Genomic DNA, 20,667 nt, shown 5'->3' with positions numbered 1-20,667 from the left:
GCCCTATTTGGCAAATGATTTCACTGGTTTTGAATCACAAGTTCAGGCAATTGCCAAAGACATTGTGAAAATCGGAAAAGACTTGGGATTTGAAACTTTGGACACTGCCAATGTATGTGACTGCATTGACTCGCCTGTAAATGACTTAGATGAGCAAACTGCATATGAAGAAGAGGAAAACAATTCTGAAGTGGATAACACTGAAGTGGCACAAAAGGAATTTTCAACAGAAGAATCAGACAAAGTTTTTTGAGGGGTATAAACATATTTATAGGTATAAACAGATAAAAAGTATCTGTTTATACCTATTCTAGTTATTACTTGAGTTTTATGATTTCTGGTTGAATTTTATTTTAATTTGAAGTCTTGAAGTGTCCCAGTTAATCCAATCCCGGTAAATCGAGAGTCTGCTGTACTTTATTATTACTGTATTTAACATTGGTAATATCTTACTGTGTGTGTGTTTAATTTATCAATTAAACTTTATTATACGTATGTATGTAGAAGAAAATTACATTATATATGGAGTCAGCATGTGTTCACTTATATCCGTGGTAGATCTTTGAACTTTCCCCCCGTGGATACGGTGGTCTTACTGTATATCTTGAAGTAAATCCCACATCAGTACACTGTAATCACTGCCACCTAGTGATTCCTTTATCTGGAAGTACTTAATGCACGAATAATCACTGCTGATAACCAGATCAAGAGTATCACCCTCTCTGGTTGCCTCTCGAACATGCTGCTGCAGAAAACAATCATCCAATAAATCCACAAAAGTCTTGCTAGTGTGCGAGTGGCCAACCCACAAGTTCCAGTTATTATCTATGAATTTAAAATTATTATTATTATTAGCTATATGGTGCAAGGAAGCCTGAGGTTTACGCTCTACCTGCCAAAAAAAAAAAAAAATTCCCAAGTTACCCTGAGAGAGAGAAAGAGAGAGAGAGAGAGGAGAAGTAGAAGGGAATCTTGGTGATTCCCTTCTACTTCTCATCTAATTTATTCTAATTCATCCAGCTCAGTATCCTGGGTATGCCAAGCCCAAACTCACCAGATGTAAACGCCTGGGATAATCCCCCATTATAACACAATCTGATTTACTGGCCCATTCTATTTCTCTGTACAACTGTTCATCGTACTCATTAGGCCTATTGCTCAAAAAGTTCTGAATAAATTTTGGAAGATGACCACGAATACCGGATTCATACAGATCGTGAAGAATTCCATACCACCAGGTTTATCAAAAGCTTTTTCGATGTCAAGACATATCATCACTAGGTGTTCGTTCCTGAGAAATGCATTTCAGATGTTTCCTTCAGCTTTGACCATAAGGTCAAGTGTTGATCTAGTTCTTCGAAATCCATATTGATTTTGACTTAGAATGCATTCAGTCTCTAGGAACCATGTCAATCTGGCATTAATTATTTTTTCTAATGCTTTTCCTATACAACTAGTTAACGCTATTGGTCGGTAATTTGCTGGATCTGAATGGTCCTTTCCTGGTTTTGGGAAAGCTAATACAATAGAATGACGCCAACTGGTAGGGTAGTAGTCTTCGCCAAAGATTCTATTATACAGTTTGAGCAGAGCAGAGCAGAAAGGGATTCTTCACTCAAGTGACATATCATGGCATAGTACACTCCATCAGGGCCAGCAGCACTATTTTTGGATCTTGCAAGTGCGCTACGTAACTCTGCCATGATAAGGGGTACATTATATGGATGCTGTCATGAAGTACTGAAATTGAGATTATATTTTTCTGCTTGTACTTTATGTGCCTGGAAACTTGGCTCAAATGCGGTTACAGCGGAGATTTTTTCGAAATCTGCAATCCTCTCGATATTAGAAATATCGAGAGGATTGCAGATTTCTTTGCCTTTTAGATATATTATCGGAGTGGTTATAGGTGGATATTTTCCATTAATTCTTCGAACTTTAGTCCAAACAGTTCTGATATTTGTGGTCCTGTTTATAGAGGAGGCATATTTAGACCATGTCTCTTTTTTGCTTATTCGTTGTATGTGACAAGATTTAGCTCTAGCTTTCTTGAACTGTATGAGATTAGCTGTGGTTGAGAAATAAGTTCCAGTATCTATTCTTCTCTTTTTTGGCATTGCTACAGGCTTCATTCCACCATCTTTTTCGGTGGGAGCGAGTTTTCATGGATGATCCGGGTATACTGGTTTCTGCAGCTGCTATCATTTGCTGAGTTATGTAAGTTACGGCAGAGTCAATGGTGAAGGTCTCAATAGTCTGAATATCTAGATGTGCCAGCTCTTGATATTTCTTCCAGTTAGCTTTGTCGAATTTCCAAAGTTTTTATCTCAGTTTGAGGAGGAGAGTTAGCCGATAGTGTGCATATTACTGGAAAGTGGTCACTATTTCGCAGGTTATCAGTGACCGTCCAATCAATAAGAGGAAGGAGGTTTGGCGAGCATATTTAAAGATCAATTGCAGAAGTTGACCTTGAGGAAAGATGCACGTACGTGTGAGTCCCATTGTTTAATAATGTTAAGTTGTGCCTTTCAAGAAATTTTTCAATTAACTGACCTCTCTTATCAAGGTGCGAGGAACCCCATAGGGGGTGATGCCCATTCCAGTCACCCAAGATACAGAAAGGTGGTGGCAGCTGGGTAACTAAATCATTCAAATCTGCTAGAGAGTATGAACAGTTTGGCGAAAGGTATATGGAAACAACTGTTACCGCTATCTTAACCATAACTCAAGTGGCAATTGCTTCTAAAGTTGTTTGCAGTGGGACTGGTCTGAAAGGAGTCCTGGAGTTTACTAGCAATGCTACACCTCCATGTGCTGTATTAGAGTCGTTCCTATCCTTTCTAAGCATTATATGATGTTTTATGCTCAGTTATTTTAGGGGTCAGGTTTGTTTCCTGTAGACAAAGAACAGCAGGCTTATATTCGGTAATTAAGTCATAAACATCGTCTAAGTTAGTTCGGAGTCCGCGACAATTCCATTGAATGATTCTATGCATTATTGAGGATTATCGGGTGTGTCTGCTTGCTTACGGGATGTGGTCTGTTTGCGCCTGTCTAGTCTTTTTTCCCTTTTTGGGAAATTTGGTCTAGTGACGTCCATGTCCTCCTCTTCTGCATGAAGTTCAAGAAGTGGATCATCTCGGTGTGAATTTCTATCTATGTCCATGGTATCAGTACTGGTTTTTTGATTATTTCTTTCAGAGCTTGTTTGATTAACTGGCTGTTGTACAGAATTTTTATCTGGTGGTATTGTCAATGGTGTGTTTACGGAATGAGTTGATTACTGTTGGGTAGGCTGTTCTTTTAGTGTAGAGAGGACTGACCTGGCCCAATCAGAAATTGAGATGCTTGGCGGAACTGATCAATCTGTTTGTACTGTTATGGATCGTTGCTTTTTTACAACTGAAGAATAAGATGGCAATTTATTTGAAATTAAACAATGTCTTTTTGCTTCTTGGTATGGCACCTTGTGTTTCACTTTGTACTTTTGTATATTCTTTTCAGTCTGCCACTGGATGCACTCCTTTGAAAATGCTGAATGATTCCCCTTACAGTTTGGGCAGCTTTGTATTTCAGTGGGGCAGTCTGTGTGAACATGCTCTTTTGAGGCACAGGTGGTTACACCCCTGCAGACTGCTTGTGAGTGGCCAAATTTTTGGCGTTTAAAACACCAGACTGGGTTTGGAATATAAGGTCGAATTTTGCAACTTAAATATCCAACTTTAACAGTTGTTGGTAAAATTGGTGTTTTAAATGTAAGAATGACCATTCGGGTAGGAGTAAGAACACCATCTTTCTTAATGACTATCCTTTTGGCATTTATTACATTTTGATCGCCTAATTCCTGAACGATTTCCTCCTCAGATACATTAAGGAGATCCCACTCAGCTATTACCCTTTAGAGGAGTTTACGGTGGCATGCGGGGTAACCTTTGTGGGAATTCCACCAAAAGTCAATATTTTTAATAGTTTTTCCGAGTATTTATTCTCGTACATCTCCACTAGAAGGTCTCTGGATTTTAATCTTCGAACCATTTTTGGTGGGCCCGCCACATTCTCAAGACATTTCTGTATTAAGAATGGGGAGAGCTTACTCAAAGGATTGTCAGTCAAAGAATGCAGTATCAAAAAAAGAGGAGCAGGGGTTTCTGTTCCTTCTTTTTTCTGCCATTTTGCATTACCTGCATTTAAGACTTCTCTGTTTGAGAGATCTGGATCATGAGATCCATAAGTGGCATGTCTATTTATGTCCATCTTTGCTCTTTTTTGCCCCGGGAGAGAGTTTTTCTTCTCCCATGTTACCAGCCCCGCCACGTGGAGGCAGGAGCGGTGCCACCAGTGACCAAGTGGTTTAGAGGTTTAGTTAGGTTAGTACGGATTATATATATACACACAAGGAAAGAAAGGTGTATTTCCTTTCTGGATTCTACTTCAAAGCTTTTAAGTAAAGAATCACTTATGAAAAACAAGAAGAATAGTGACACTGGAAAATAAATATAACTAATCAGCTGAGAAAGAACGCTATGTATCGCACAAAATATTGCTTGGGCACTATCGCTTGGCACTCGGGGCCAACTCACCTGGTGAGATCGGCAAAAGGGCGTCCATATATGAGGAAAGACTGAGTATGTGAGTTGCAGAGCTTGGAAACTAGGCACCTTAGAGGAGACTTGACTGAAGTGTTTAAGGCTCCAAGAGGCACAAATAAAATGAATGAGGACAAAATTTTCTTGGTTAAATGATTCTAGAACTAGAGGCCATAATTTCAAGTTAAGTGGAGATGTTTAGACTGGATTGCAGGAAGTTTTATTTTAGCCAGCAAGTTATAAATTACTGGAATAAGTTACCTATGTGGGTGGTAGAGACTGAAAGCTGTGGGAAAATTCAAAGGTCAGCTGGATAATTACCTACGGGAGGAGGGAAATGCATAGGTTGCTTATTTCCTTTTCTCTTATAAATTATTATTTTATTTTTTTGACTGATGTAGCATAAACCATAGGCTTCCTTGCACCATCTGGCCATTGCTAATACTATAACTACACTCCTGTCTAGAATGTTCTGCCTCACTTCTTTAACCACTGAATATTGACCTATCCTGAATCTAAAGATGCTCCATAATCATGGCCAAGGGTTTGCTTACCTTTTTCTGCCTCTCTTAATATAACTGGATAGATTCCATCCCAGGTGCTTTTTTTATGTTTAATTTCTACAATTTCTCTTCCGCTTTCCTGTTAGTTATTACAAAATCATTAAGCTCCCTGTTAGAGTTTGATAAATTTCTTCCATAATGAATTCCTCATGTGTAAATGTAGAGGCAAAATACCTATTCAGTTTATCAGCAACCTGAGCAGGATCAGCAACAGTTAAAATCATTGATATCAAGTGAACCAATGTGATTCTTCCCCTTCCTTCTAGGTTTTACATAAGTAAAAAAAGCCTTTTCTCTTTTTCATTAGATCCTTTACAACAGATTTCTGATAATCTATCTTAGCCTGGCTAACATCCTGTCTGACTTGACTGAAGACCAGTTTATAGCTACCATAGGCTTCTGTATCACCGGATAATTTTTATGCATCTCTGCCATACATCTCATTAGATCATCTGACAACCATTTAGATCTAAGCCTTGAACAGTATTTCTTAGTTGGTATAAAAAGTCTAGTAGCTTCTATGATTATTTCCCTGAAGGCTTCCCATTTGGAATTTGTTGTTGATAACATGATTGGTTGGTTCCACTCTACAGAATTTAAAAATTGTGTGAGACCACTGTAGTCTCCTTTACAAAACCCTTCCCAGTAGTTATGTCCTTAAGTAAATCCCACATCAATACACTGTGATCACTGCCACCTATTGGTTCTTATTTGCAGATTCTTAATACATGAATAATCACTGCTGATAATCAGTTCAAAAATATTGCTTCCTCTTGTCATCTCTAACATGGTGCTGTAGAAAATGGTCATCCAATAAATCCAAAATGTTTTAGAGTATGAGTGACCAACCCACAAGTTCCAGTCAATATCTGGAAAGTTAAAATCCCCCATTATAAGACATTGTGATTTAGTGGCCCACTATCTTCACTGTACTCATGACAGTGAAACCATAACACACTCCTGCTCTCATTTGATTTCTCAGTGCTTATGTCACATCAAACTGGCTCAAAAATTGCACTGGCCTTCCCATGTTAACTGGTTGCACTGCCTTATATTTTATGTGCTTCTTAACTAAGAGCATAACTCCACCACCCTCCTGTCCTGTCAGTCCTATCTGTACACTATGTATTCTCCATATTCAAATTCTGCATCCCTTATATCTGAGTGACAGCAGGTCTCTGATATCTCTTACAATGTCTGCATTTAATGACATGACCGGCACTTCAAATTTATTTACTATGCTCCAAGTTCATACCCCAGAGGCTCACATCTGGTGAGTATGGACTTGACACACCTAGAGTCCTGAGCCAAGAAATCACCAAGAAAGAGAAGAATCATCATTCTTCTCTTTCTTGGTGATTCCTTTCTACTTCTCTCTCTGTCTCTCTCTCTCTCTGTCTCTCTCTCTCTCTCTCTCTCATACACACAAACATGGTAACTCGGGAATCTTTTTTGGCTGATGCAGCATAAGCCTTAGGCTTGCTTGCACCATATGGATAATAATAATAATTTTGGTGTACATAGAAGTATACATTCACTTGTTCTTACTTTTAGTAACTGTAACAGAGCCCATGTATATCTTTGTTCCATGATGATCCTGTTGGGTACTGCACGTTCCAACAGAAGCATTGCCAGAAACACTTTAATCTCTGTCTGCAGTTATTGTTAATCTATTAACCTGTGTATCCCCCAAGAAATATCTGCATAAGGAAGCAGTGAACATGTTAATTAACTGACTATCATCATTTGAATTAAATCCAGAAATCTGAGAGAGGTTTTGGGGCATCATCCCCATTGTACTCCCCAACTTCCAATTCTGCACTGCTTATATCTGAGAGACATGGTGCCACACAGATATAAGCAGTGCAGAATTGAAATCTTTGGAGCACAATGTGTACAGAAATGATAGACAGGAGGGGTTATGTGTTAGTTAAGAAACACAAAATCTAAGGAAGTGCATCCAGTTGACATGGGTGGAGAGTGCAATGTTGAGTCAGTTTGGTGTAACATAAACACTGGAAAAGGGAAAATAAGAGTAGGAGCGTGTTATAGGCCTAATGACTCTGATGAGTACAATGAACAATTGTGTAGAGAAACAGTGGGGTCAGTAAATCAGAATGTCTTGTAATGGGGGATTTTAACTTTCCAGATATTGACTGGAACTTGTGGGTTGGTCACTCGGATGCGAGCAAGACTTTTGTGGATTTATTGGAGCATTGTTTTCTACAGCACCATGTTCGAGAGACAACCAGAGGGAGTAATACTCTTGATCTGATTATCAGCAGTGCTGATTCATGCATTACGAATTTGCAGATAAAGGAACCACTAGGTGGTAGTGATTACAGTGTACTGATGTGGGATTTACTTAAAGATGAAGCTACCATCAAGGGTAAAGGGAAAAGTTTTTGTTTTCGTAAAGGTGACTACAATGGTCTCAGGCAGTTTTTAAATTCTATACAGGGGGATCAACCGATGATGTTTAAAACAATGATTTCTAAATGGGAAGCCTTTAAGAAATTAATCAAGATTGGAAACTACTAGGCTTTTCATACCAACTAAGAAATACTGTTCAAGATTTAGATCTAAATGGGTGTCAGATGACATAACAAGGCTCGTGGCAGAAAAGAAAAACATGTGGGATGCATATAAATTATCAGGTAACACAGATATAAGATATATGGCAGATATAAGGTAGTCTGTAATCAAGTCACAAAGGAGGTTAGGCAAGCGAAGGCTGATTACGAGAAATCCTTAAACAACAAACACTTCTTTACTTATGTAAATTCTAGAAGGAAGGGGATGAATCAGATTGATCCGCTTGTTGGTGTTTCAATTGTTGATGATCCTGCTCAGAGAGGAATTCTGTAAGAAAGGGGAGGACAGAAGTTTACTTAATTGTAACAGGGAGCTAAATGATTTTGTAATAAGGGAGAGCAAAGTCGAAGATAAATTGTTGAAGCTAAATATAAAAAAGGCAGCTGAGGCAGATGGAATCTATCCAGTTATACTGAAGAAGGCAACAAGGGAAGTAATCAAACCCTTAGCCATAATTATGAGAGCATCCTTAGATTCAGTGGAGGCCCTCATGGACTGGAGATATACAAATGTATCCCTAATTCACAAAGAGGGTTCAAAGGGTGATGCAAATAATTGTAGACCTATTATTTAAACTTCTGTTCTGAGGAAATTAATGGAGTCACTGGTTAAACAAGTGATGCAGGATCACCTAGACAAGTTTGCATTAATAGTTCAGAAACAACATGGGTTTGTTAAGGAGAAATCTTGTCTGACCAATTCACTGGATACTACAATGTGGTCACAAAGGAACTGGATGCAAAAAATAATTTTGATATCATATACTTGGATTCCAGGAAATCTTTTGGTATTGTTGCACATGGAAAACTGCTGTACAAATTGGAGCAGTATGGCATTAAGGGCAAGTTGCTGCAATGTTTAAAGGGATGGTTGAGTGGGAAATGGCAGAAAGTGGTAATAAATGGACACTGCTCTACGTGGACTAATGTTATTAGTGGAGTCGCCCCCCCCAGGGTTCGGTGCTGGGCCCATTGTTGTTTTGTGTATTTATTAATGATATCAATAAAGGTATATCAGGCTTAATGTTCAAGTTTGCAGATGATACAAAGGTTGGCAGGGTTGTCAATGATAGTAAAGACAGTATGCTACTTCAACAGGATCTAGGCAACTGAAGTTTAATATTGAAAAATGGAAACTACTGCATATCGGTAGCAGTAACCCAAGAAAAACATACCAATTGTGTGGTACTACACTCAGGGAGTGTGGAGAATGAAAAAGACCTGGAGGTAATTGTGCATTCGGATATAAAGTTCTCTGAGCAGTACAGATGGGCAGCCAGAGCAGGTCATGGAGTTTTGTCAATGATATATAGGAATTTTGCTGGCAGAGACAAGGAGATGATTATACCTTTGTATAAGGCAATGGTCAAGCCACACCTTGAGTACTGCATACAGGTCTGGAGGCCTCATTTTAAGAAGGATGTAGACTTGATAAAACAAGTACAGAGAAGGGCAACAAGATTCTCTTACCAGGAGAGGCTTAAATTCTGCAAGTTGCAGCATCTGGAGACTAGGCACCTACGAGGTGATCTGATTGAGGTGTACAAGGCCTTAAATGGTTTGAGCAGGCTCAATATTGATGGGATACTTCCACTTGCTCAGATTAATAACCTTATAGGGCATAGACTCAAATTGAGGAAAGACAGTTGTAGAATAGATGTGCAGAAGTTTTCCTTTAGCCAGCGGGTAGTTGATTGCTGGAATAGACTTCCATCTGTTGTTGTGGAAGTTGGTAACTTAAATAAATTTAAGGCTGAACTAGACAATCTTTTTTTTTTTTTTTTGGCTGATGCTCTATAAGGTTGCTTTCTTGCATCATGTGCAACTAATGCTAATCCCAGATGTGGGAACAATAATACATGTTAGAATAGATTTCAGATTTGTACAGATTGAGTAGTTGGTTTAGAAGAAAAATAACAACAAAAGCAAAACAGAAACTCCAGGTTTTTTTTAGATGCATAGAACCAAATATTTGTGATTTGCTTGCGTTAGAGAAAAATTAGCATTATCAGTGGCAAATGATGTAAGAATGCAAGCTTACACAGCATCAGCCAAAAAACAGAAAAAAAAAAAAAAAAACTTGACACCTCCCATTTCATCTATTCATTACCTCCAATAGTTTGTCTAGTTTGTCCTTAAATTTATTTAAACTATCAACTTGCACAACAGATGGAAATTGTTCCTACAATCAACTACCATTGGCTAAAGGCAAACATCTGCCATCTATTCTGCAGCTGTCCTTACTCAATTTGAATTTATGCCTCCTCAAGTGTATAATTGAGCAAGGGGAAGAATCCCATCAGCACTGAGCTTACTCAAACCATTCAAAGCCATATAAATCTTAATCAGATCACCTCACAGGTGCCTAGTTTCCAGACGTTCAATTTTCAGAACTGAAACCTTTCTTGGTAAGAGCATTCCTTTGTTCCCCTCATCAATCTTACTGCCTTTTTCTGTACTTGTTTCAGCAGTCCACATCCTTCCTAAAGTGAGGCCTCCAAACCTGTATGCAGTACTTAAGATGTGGCCTGACCAATGCCTTATACAATGGGATAATCACCTCTTAATCCCTGCTTGCAAAATTCTTGTATATCATTGACAAAACTCCATGAGCTGTCCTGGCAGTGTCTGCATTGCTCAGAGAACTTCATATCTGACTGCACAATTACCACCAGGTCTTTCCCATTTTTAACTAACCTGAGCATAGTACCACACAGTTGGTACATTACTGTGGGGTTACTGCTACCCGTATGCAATACTTTGCATTTATCAATGATAAACTTCAATTACCATTTCTCAGCCCATTTATCCAACTTTTCTAGATCCCATTACACAGTAGCATACTGTCATTAACTACCACACCCACCTTTGCATCATCTGCAAACTTGGACATTAAGCCTGATATTCCTTTATCAATATCCTTGATAAAAACAGAAAACAACAATGGGCCCAACACCAAACCCTGGGGAGACTCCACTAATAACATTAGTCCTCAAAGAGCAGTGTCCATTGATTACCATTCTCTATCTTCTCCCACACAACCATCCCTTTAACCATAGCAGCAACTTTCCCTTAATGCCACACTCTCCAATTTGTACAGCAGTTGTTTAAGTGCAATAGTATCAAAAGATTTTGAACAATATCAAAATATCAGGTAATCGCTAAACTCATTTTTTTTTTTGTGAGATATAAGACAGGTTGAGTTTTAGAAAGACTGAAATTAACTAAGTTATGTTCCCCACCGGAGAATTACTGGAAATCAGCATTTAAGGGAAATGCTGATTTCCAGCATTTAAGGGATTAGTTGAAACTGTCTGTACCAAGCAAGGTCAATTGGGAGGTGGAATGCAATGTGCTATCATATCTAAAACCGTGGATAGGAATTCAAGTCAGTGGAAGGCAGTCATTAATATAAAAGAGGAAAAGAATGCAAGAAAGACCTTAACCTTGGGAAACATCAGCATCAGTGGAGTTAGAAGAATACCATCAAACAGTGAGCAGGCAGGGGAAAACTGGATACTCAATTGCAAAAAACATTTGGAAATCCATAAGATGGAAGCTTGTTTAGAAGACCTTTATGCCACAATAAAAAGCTTTAGAAATGAAAAGACTTAGAAATGTCAAGAACAGGGGTTTTTTTGATATATGTTTAAATTTTTAACTGGATGATAGATAGTCTCTAAATTTATCTCATAAACAGGGATTTTCCCTGTATAGTTCAATGAACTGTGCAATAAATTCTTTAGTCACTTTAATAGCAATACATAAAACTAGTGACAAAAACATGAACTGCACATTAACTGTAAGTTGCTTTCATCATGATCCACTTTTATGACTTTGACATCTGAGGAAATATTTTCAATATTAAATAAAAATAAGGATATATATTCATTATAATATATTTCAAAATGGAATATATTATGGTGAATATATATCAGAGAAACCAATAACAGTGAAGCATTTAATGTCCCTCAGATTGCTACCAGATGTGCTGAATCAGAGAAATTGAATGGGAAACAACTACTACTACTATTAATAATAATAATAATTATTATTATTAGTAGTATACCAGCAAATGATGCAAAAAAAAAAAAAAGCAAGTTTATCTAGGATCAGCCAAAAGATAAAAATCAACATGTCCCATTTCACCTGTCCATTTCTTCTAACAGCTTATCAGGTTCTTACTTGAATTGTTCAAACTATACCACCTCTACAATACCAGATGGGAGTTTGTTCCAAAAGTTAACCAACCTCAGGCTGAAGGTAAATGTATACAGATCTGACCTGCAACCCTTGAATTCCCTATAAATTCAAACTGGTCATATAAATTAAATTTCCTCAATTTGAATTTATATGACCTCATTTATGTAGTCTGAGCAAGAGGAGGGATTCCATCAGCACTGAGCTTATTCAATCTATTCAAAGCCTTAAACACCTCAATCAGATCTTGCAGGTAAGAAATCTCCAAATAAACCAATATGCAAAACTAAATGCCTTTCCTGGTAAAGCACTCTTTTGCTCTTCTCTGCATCCATTCAACAGGTCCACATCCTTCATAAAATGAGGCATTCACTTGTATGCAGTACTCAAGATGTGGCCTAATCACTGCCTTATATAATGAGATAATAACCTCCTTATCCCCTGTTGGCAAAATTCCTGCACATCACCAACAAAACACAATGAGCTGTCCTGGCAGCCTATCTGCACTGATATCTGAAAAATGCCAACCTCTTATCATCTGCAAACTTAGACATTAAGTTTGATATGTCTTCATCAATATCACTAATAAATATAGAAAACAACAAGGCCCAGCAATGAACCCTGGTAGTCTCTGCTAATAACATTTATCCAAGAGTCGAGTCCACTGATGACCACTTTTCTCCCACTCAAATATCTCTTTATCCACAGAAGCAACTTGTCCTTAATGCTGAACTGCTTCAATTTGTACAGCAGTCTATTATGTGCAACAGTATCAAAAATTTTTCAGAAATCTAAGTATATGATGTCAAAATTATTATTTGTATCAGGTTCCTTTGTTACTTTGTCATAGTATCCAATCATATTAGGCAGACAAAATAATCCCTTAACAAATTCATGATGTAACTGCATTCCTGTCTAGAAGTCAGCCATTGCTTCTTCGACTAGTAACTCCATTATTTTCAACAGAGAAGTCAGGCTAAAAGGTCTGTAATTACTCATAACTCCTTTTACTCTCCATTTGTGAACTGAGATACAATTGCACATCTCCAGTCCACAGGGATCCTCTGAATCCTCCTCTCCTCTGGGATGCTTTCATAATCACAGCTAAAGGTTTTCACCGCCTCCTTTAATATAACTGGATAGATTTCCCATCCACCACAGGTGCTTTTATTTTTATTTATCTTCAACAATTTCTCCTTTGCTTTTCTCTCAGTTATCTCAAAATCATTCAGCTCTCAGCCAGATTTTGACTGATTTGACTGACAGATTCTGACATCCCTAAAAACTTCCTCGTGCAAGCATAGATACAAAATACCTATTCAGTTTCTCTGTAACCTGTGCAGGATCATCAGCAGTTAATCCATTCATATCTAGTAGAGCAACGTGATTCACCCCCTTCCTTCTACTGTTTATATAAGATAAATTTTGCTGCTTTTCTTCGAATTCATTCCAGAGACTTCTGGGAATCTGCCTTAGCTTGTCTAATCTCCTTTGTGACTTAACTGTCAACAAGTTTATCTACTGTAAGCACCTGCATCATTTGATAATTAATATGCATCACATGCATTTTTTTCCACTGTCACAAGTCTCATCAGATCTTCTGACATCTATTTAGGACTATGCCTTGAACTGTATCCCTTAATTAGTTAAAAAACCTAGGAGTTCTTCTACAAGAACATCTCTGAATGCTTTACATTTAGAATTTACTGTTAAAAACTTCATCAATTGGTCTCAATGCATAGAATTTACAAACTGTCCAATACCGAGTTATTGGCATCTTTATGAAAGAAAAAGCCCTTTCCCTTGCCTTTGACAGTAGTTATATCTTTAAATCAATCACATATTAATACATTGTGATTGCTACCACCTAGTGGTTTTTTCATCTGCAGATTCTTAATCTATGAACAGTCAATGCTAATAATCAGATCAAGAGTATTGCTTTCTCTTTGTTGCCTCTCTAACATGCTGCTGTAGGAAACAATCATCCAATAAATCCACAAAAGTCTTGCTTGTGTGTGAATGACCAACCCACCAGGTATAGTCAATATCCACAGAGTTTAGGTCCCCCATTATAATATATTTTGAGTTACTGCTGCACTTTATAAGTCTGTACAGCTTTTCACACTTATAAAGCGCAGCAGTATATAAAGTTCAGCTTCTTTATACTTGTCACAGCCTTTAGCATGTATAGTTGAAGCATGTACAGTATATAAAATTTAAATTATAAATGCAAATTGCTGCACTTTTCTCTATTTTTTTACTGCTTCTCTTTTTATATGTGAATACATTAAGGACTGTTATATGAAATACCATTACCTGAAACATTTAGAATCGTTATCCAAACTCAGTATAAGGAACTGTACACTTATATAAACTGCAACAGACCAGGAATGTAGTTATAGTAAAGCTGCAGCATGGATTTGTTAATAAGCAATCTTCTGTGATCAATCTGATTGGATACATGATGCATAAACAAAGAAACTGAATGCAAAATATAATTCTGTCATGATATATTTAGCATTAGCAAGGGCACATGATGCAAGAAAAAGAGCTTATATAGCATCAGTCAAAAAAAAAAACATATCCCCTTCTCATTTCATCCATCCACACTTTCCAAATGTTTGTCCAGTTCTGCTTGGAATCTGTTTAAGCTATCAACTTCTACAATGATAGATGGAAGTTTGTTCCGGCAATCAACCACCCGCTGGCTAAAGGCAAACTTCCACACATCTATCCTACAACTGTCTTTCTCAATTTGAATTTATGCCCTCTCAGGCAATTATTCTGAGCAAGAGGAAGAATCCCATCAGCATTGAGCATGCTCAAACCATTCAAAGCTTTATACACTTCAATCAGATGACCCCGCAGGTGCCTAGGCTCCAGACACTAATTTGAAAAACTTGAGACTTTCTTCATAAGAGCAACCCTTTGTTCCATTCACCAATCTTGATGCCCTTCTCTACATCCTAGATCTACATCCTTCTTAAAATGAGGCCTCCAGACCTGTATACAGCACTCAAGTTGTGGCCTGACCACTGCCTTATACAAGGGGATAATCACCTCCTATCCCTAGAAAAATTCCTGTATATCATTGACAAGACACCATGAGCTACTCTTGCAGACAGTCTGCACTGCTCAGAAAACTTCATATCTGTCTGCACAATTACCCCCAGGTCCTTTTCACTCTCTACCACTGTCAATGTAGTACCACACAGTTGATATGTTACTCTGTGGTTACTGCTTCCCATATGGAGTACTTAACATTTGTCAATGTTAAACTTTAGTTGACACCTCTCAAGCCCATCTGCTCAACTTCTCTAGATCCTGTTGCAGCAGCGTACTGTCTTTAGTGTCATTAAAAACCCTGCCGACCTTCATATCATCTGCAAACTTGGACATAAAGCCTGATATACCATCATCAATATCATTAATGAACACAGAAAACAACAATGGACCCAACACTGAACCCTGGGGGACTCCATTAATAACATTAGTCCACGAAGAGCAGTGTCCATTGATTACCACTCTATCTTCTCCCACTCAATCATCCCTTTATCCATAGCAGCAATTTGCCTCCAATGCCAGACTGTCCATTTGTGCAGCAGTCTTCCATGAGCAACAGTATCAAAAGCCTTTCTAAGATCCAAATATATGATATCAAAATTATTCTTTGCATTCAGTTCCATTGTGACTACATCATAGTATCCAATCAAATTGGTCAGACAAGACTTACCTTTAACAAACCCATGTGTCCGAGCTATAGCTGAAGTCTTGTCTAGATGATCCTGCAATGCTTCTTTAACCAGTGCCACTATTAATTTCCCTGGAACAGAAGTTAAACTAACAAGTCTGTAATTACCTGTCTCCCCCTTTGATCCTCCTTTGTGGATTGGGTTACATTTGCACATTTCCAATCCATGGGTACCGCTCCTGAGTCCAAGGAAGCTCTCATACTTATGGCTAGGGGTTTACTTACTTCCTTTGCTGCCTTCTTTAATATAACTGGATAGATTCCATCCACCCCAGGTGCCTTTCTTATGTTTATCTTCAATATTTAAATTTCAAAAAAGCTCTTGATAGTGTCGTACAGAACAGACTGCTATATAAACTGGAGCGGTGTTACATAGGGCAAGTTACTGATATAAAGGGATGGTTGACTGGGAGAAAATAGTAGTTATCGACGAGCACTGCTGTTCTTGGGAAATTTTAATAGTGAATTCTCCAGGGTCCAATGCTGGGACTCTTGTTGTTTTCAATATTTATTAATGATGTTGATGAAGGTATATTAGGCCTAATGTCTAGGATTTCAGATAATAAGAAGGTTAGTGGGCAGTTAATGGCAGTAATCAGGATATGCTGAAAAAACAAGATCTAGAAAAATTAGGAAGAGGGGCTGTGAAGTTGCAGTTGAAGTTTAACATTAAAATATCCAAGGTACTTTATTTGGGTAGCAATAACCTTAGATTAATACACTAACTGTGTGGAACCACAGTCAAGGTAAAGGAGAATGAAAAAGGGAGAATAATTATGCAATCAGATATGAAATTCTCTAAGCAATGCAGACAGACTGCAAGGCAGCTCATGAAGTTTTGTCAATGAAACAGAGAAAATCTGCAGCAGGGATAAGGAGATGGAGATTATCCTACTGTACAAGGCAATGGTTAGGCCACATTTTTAATACTGTATACAGTACTCAAAGACATATCCTTAAATACATCCTTCTGCAAATGAAAGTGTAACTAGTGGAAGGTAGATATGGATCTGTTGGACAGAGCCATGCTGAACCATTTTAGTACCCAAGGCAAGAATGAAAAATTGCGCCATCCTCTAAAATATTAAAAAAAAAATAACTTAAAATACATTCTGGTACACCTTTTAATAAAAATAAAAGGACGACAAAAAAATAAAATAAAAATTATTTAAAGTGATTTTTATTCTCATAAGCAGTAATTATTAAAAATATATAACAGCTTTATTTATGCATCATTCATTTCAAAAATAATAACATTATTATAATACTTGAAACAAATATTTTGTCAAAATATCACAAATTAGAATAACTTTAATTATAAATAAACAATATTTCTTTAATAAATTAACAATAATATATTGTTATATATTATATATTTTTGTCAACAAAGATTTTCGTTTTGCAAAAGCAAGATGATAAACAGATTAGAATAATCAAAACATAAAATTGAAAACGTTGGCAATTATTATTTAATCTTTCTTTTGGTACCCCTTTCAGCTTTTAAGCTGAGACAAGAGCCTTATTCGCCTCGTCCTCAGCATGGCTCTGCTGTTGGAACAACTGCATAGAAGAGGAATGAGATTAGTGAGAGAAACTAAAGAGTGCACTTACCGAGAAACGCTTAATTTCTGTAAACTGTAATGTCTGGAGACTAGATATTTGTGAGATCTGATTGATGTTTATGGCTTTGCATGGATTCAATTATCTAAATTCTGATGACATTCTCCTTCATTGTGAGATTAAACATATGAGGCAACATAAATTCAAACTGACAAAAGATGTGCACAGGATAACTGTGCAAAAGTTTACCTTCAGCTTACAGGTGGTTGATTGTTGGAACAAACTTCTATCTAGTGTTGTAGAAGAGGGTAGTTTGAATAAATTCAATGAAGAACTAGACAAAATATCAGAAGGGATGGACAGTTGATATGAAAAAGGTTTTTTTTTTTTTTTTTTTTGGTGATGCTATATAAGATTGCTCCGTTGCATCATTTGCCATTACCAATACTACCATTTGTTCGAACTGTCTCAGATAATCAGGATTCTACCGTAACTGAAAAGTAATAAAAATTGAAATAGCAAAGTTGCACAGTATTGCAGGCATAAATGTATAAACATAACAGTACTGCAGTAGGAGTGGGTAGAGGGGTATCATGACCTCGAATTCGAGTGGCACCAAACATTTTCAAGCATTTTGTTATCTAGTAAATTCAATTCAGAAGTCAAATTGCGATACGTGCATTTCGCATGGCTTCCACTCAGTGAAAATCAAAGCCTTTGCCAAAATGCTTTGGATTATTTTCCTTACAATAAATGATAACAATACAATAAACTAAAATAAAACATGTATTGGAATTGCTATGCAAAATTCCTAGGTTTAAAGACACTCCCTGTATTATGATTTTTTCTGGCCGATGACTGTGCACTTAAAAACAAATGACAGAAAAGCTGAAGAATATTACATTACCCATATTTCAAACAGTGGTTAGGCAAAAATTGCAATAATTGCTGCTTTTATTGCAATAAATGCTTCCTAAAGGAAGTTAACCTTCGGAAACATTAATAGTTACTTAGACTGTACTACAATGAATGCATATAATTTAAAAAAATACATGACTTATACCCTTAAAGACGGAAGAAATTTAGTCCATCTACTGGCTTGCATTATAGTTATACTAATTATTTAGAAACAAATCTTAATTTTTTAAAGTTCTTAAAACACACTATACACCTGATTCAAGGTGTAAGGAAGGTAAAGGTGAAAGCGCCATCTGCCAATTGCTGGATTATTTTAAAATAAAAGAACTCTTATTTTATTGTATCACGATGATAAAAGAGCTTTTATTAATCTCACTGTTTTCTATGCTAAACGTAGTCTGAAATCACATTAGAACAAACAAAATTTGTTCATTACAGCTTTTTATAGATTAATTATTTCCGTCGCATGGCAATATGTTATATTCAGAAGCAGCCACTGTTTCTCACTCAAAGCTTAAAGTACCATTAGGCCTCAGGCACCCACAGTACCACAAGTTGCTGAATTATTTGCTCATCATCATCATGAACTTGGTACGGCTTAGGTCTTTAAAGACCTGTTCCGTTGTAGCTCTTGGAGGTGGTCTTGAACTTGCCATCGTTGTCTTGGTCGACTAACATCTCTCTAGCCTGTAGGTTCGTAGTTAAAGGCTAATTTTGGGATCCGGTCTGGGTTCATTCTTTCTATGTGGCTGATCCATTTTTCCTGATACCGTTTTATGTCATTTACTATGTTATCTACTTTTAATTTCTCGTGGATATCTAAATTTCTTTGGAGGTCTAGTCTTGTAAAGCCTAATAATCGTCTTAAAAATCTCATTTTTGCTGCTTCTAGTGTGTGTGCATATTTCTTATTTATGACCCAAGTCTCACAGCTGTAGAAGTGGGCTGGTTTTGAAGTGATGTTGTGCAGTCGTAATTTTGTTTCAGTTGTCATTTATTTTCCGAAGTGGCGTTTAATCGTTCCATTCATTTTATTATATTTTTGGAGTTTAGTGTGGATGTCTTTCCCTGTATTTAATATTAAATTTCCCAAATAGGTGAAGTCAGATATTTGTTCTATTATTTTATCATCAATAACAATTTTGACTCTTTGTATGTTTTTTCCACATAATCCTATTGATTTTGTTTTTGAGGTGGAGATTTGATTTTCATCTCGTACTTTTTACCTATTTTATTAAGTTCATTTGCTGCTATGTGTAGTTCATCTTCGGATTTTGCAATTATGACTTGATCATCAGCATATAATATAGTTTGGATTTTATTCCTGTTGTTCAACTGCATTCCGTTGTTAATTGTTTGTTTCCATTCTTTAAGAATTTTATTGATGTAAATATTAAATAAATTTGGTGATAGTCCACATCCTTGTTTCACTCCTTTATTGGTGTTAATTGGGTCTGATAGCTGGGCATTAGAATATTTTATACAGACTTTTGAGTTTTTCCGGAGTTGGGTTGGGATATTTTCTTCACGTAGAATCTGCCAAAGTTTTTCATGGTTTATATTGTCATGTGCATTTTCATAATCAATAAAGAGCAGAAATGTTGGTAGATTGAATTCTCTTCTTTTCTCCAAAATTTGTTGTAGTGAGAAAATGGCATCTATTGTGCTTCTCCATTTTCTGAACCCACAATGTTCTTCTTCTAAGAATTATTCACTGTATTTATAAAGTTTATTCTTTAGTATATTAGAGTATAGCTTTACAGCAGTTGACATCAGTGTTATCCCTCTGTAGTTCTTAAGGTTATTTCTGGAGCCTTTTTTTGTGTAAATTGATTACTATTCCTGTGAATTATTTGCTGTGAAGCTCTAACCGCTGGCTTCTAGGCATGAAGGGCATTTTTAAAGTTCAATAACATTGGAATAAAGATTTTATTGATTCCTTTCAAAAATGTAATCCTGACTGCCATGTTTAGTATTTGTATTAGTAGTTGCGAATGATCAAAACAGGAAGTTTATAGTGCCTCAGAAAAAAAAAAAAAAACATTTATCCACTACATTTTCCATAAAATTATTAAAATTACCCAGATCTACAATTTCCAGAACGGAAATCTTTATGGAAGTTTTTTCCAGAAATCTGTGTGGTAATCAATGGGTGCTGCTCTTCGTGGACTAATGTTATTAGTGGAGTCCCACAGGGTTTGGTGTTGGGTCCACTGTTGTTTTGTATATTTATCAAAGATATTGATGGAGGCGTATCAGGCTTAGTATCGAAGTTTGCAAATGATACAAAGGTTGGCAGAGTTGTTAATGACAGTAATAGCAGTGTGTTACTGCAATAGGATGTAGAAAATTTGGGCAGATGGGCTGAGAAGTGGCAACTGAAGTTTAACATTGAAAAATGAAAAGTACTGCATATAGGTAGAAGTAACCCCAGAGGAACATACCAGCTGTGTGGTACTAAATTTAAGGTGGTATAAAATGAAAAAGAATTGGGA

At 36.9% G+C, this 20,667-nt stretch overlaps 1 protein-coding gene across 1 annotated transcript in view; it reads right to left on the bottom strand.

Moving 5' to 3' along the window:
- LOC150080682 (dihydrolipoyl dehydrogenase, mitochondrial) overlaps window positions 1-18,431 on the bottom strand; it is a 222,593-nt gene extending 204,162 nt beyond the window's left edge. Inside the window, exon 1 of the mRNA XM_090381792.1 lies at window positions 18,318-18,431. Coding sequence (XP_090237918.1) covers window positions 18,318-18,359 — 42 coding nt within the window. The 5' untranslated portion in view covers window positions 18,360-18,431. The remainder of the gene's footprint in view (window positions 1-18,317) is intronic.
- Between the last annotated feature and the right edge of the window lie 2,236 nt (window positions 18,432-20,667).

This window comes from Mastigoproctus giganteus, chromosome 9 (assembly GCF_048544385.1).
Source record: "Mastigoproctus giganteus isolate SK-2022 chromosome 9, ASM4854438v1, whole genome shotgun sequence".
Taxonomy (NCBI): domain Eukaryota; kingdom Metazoa; phylum Arthropoda; class Arachnida; order Uropygi; family Thelyphonidae; genus Mastigoproctus; species Mastigoproctus giganteus.
Note: the sequence above shows the minus strand (reverse complement) of the source record. Positions and strands in the feature narration are given on the sequence as shown.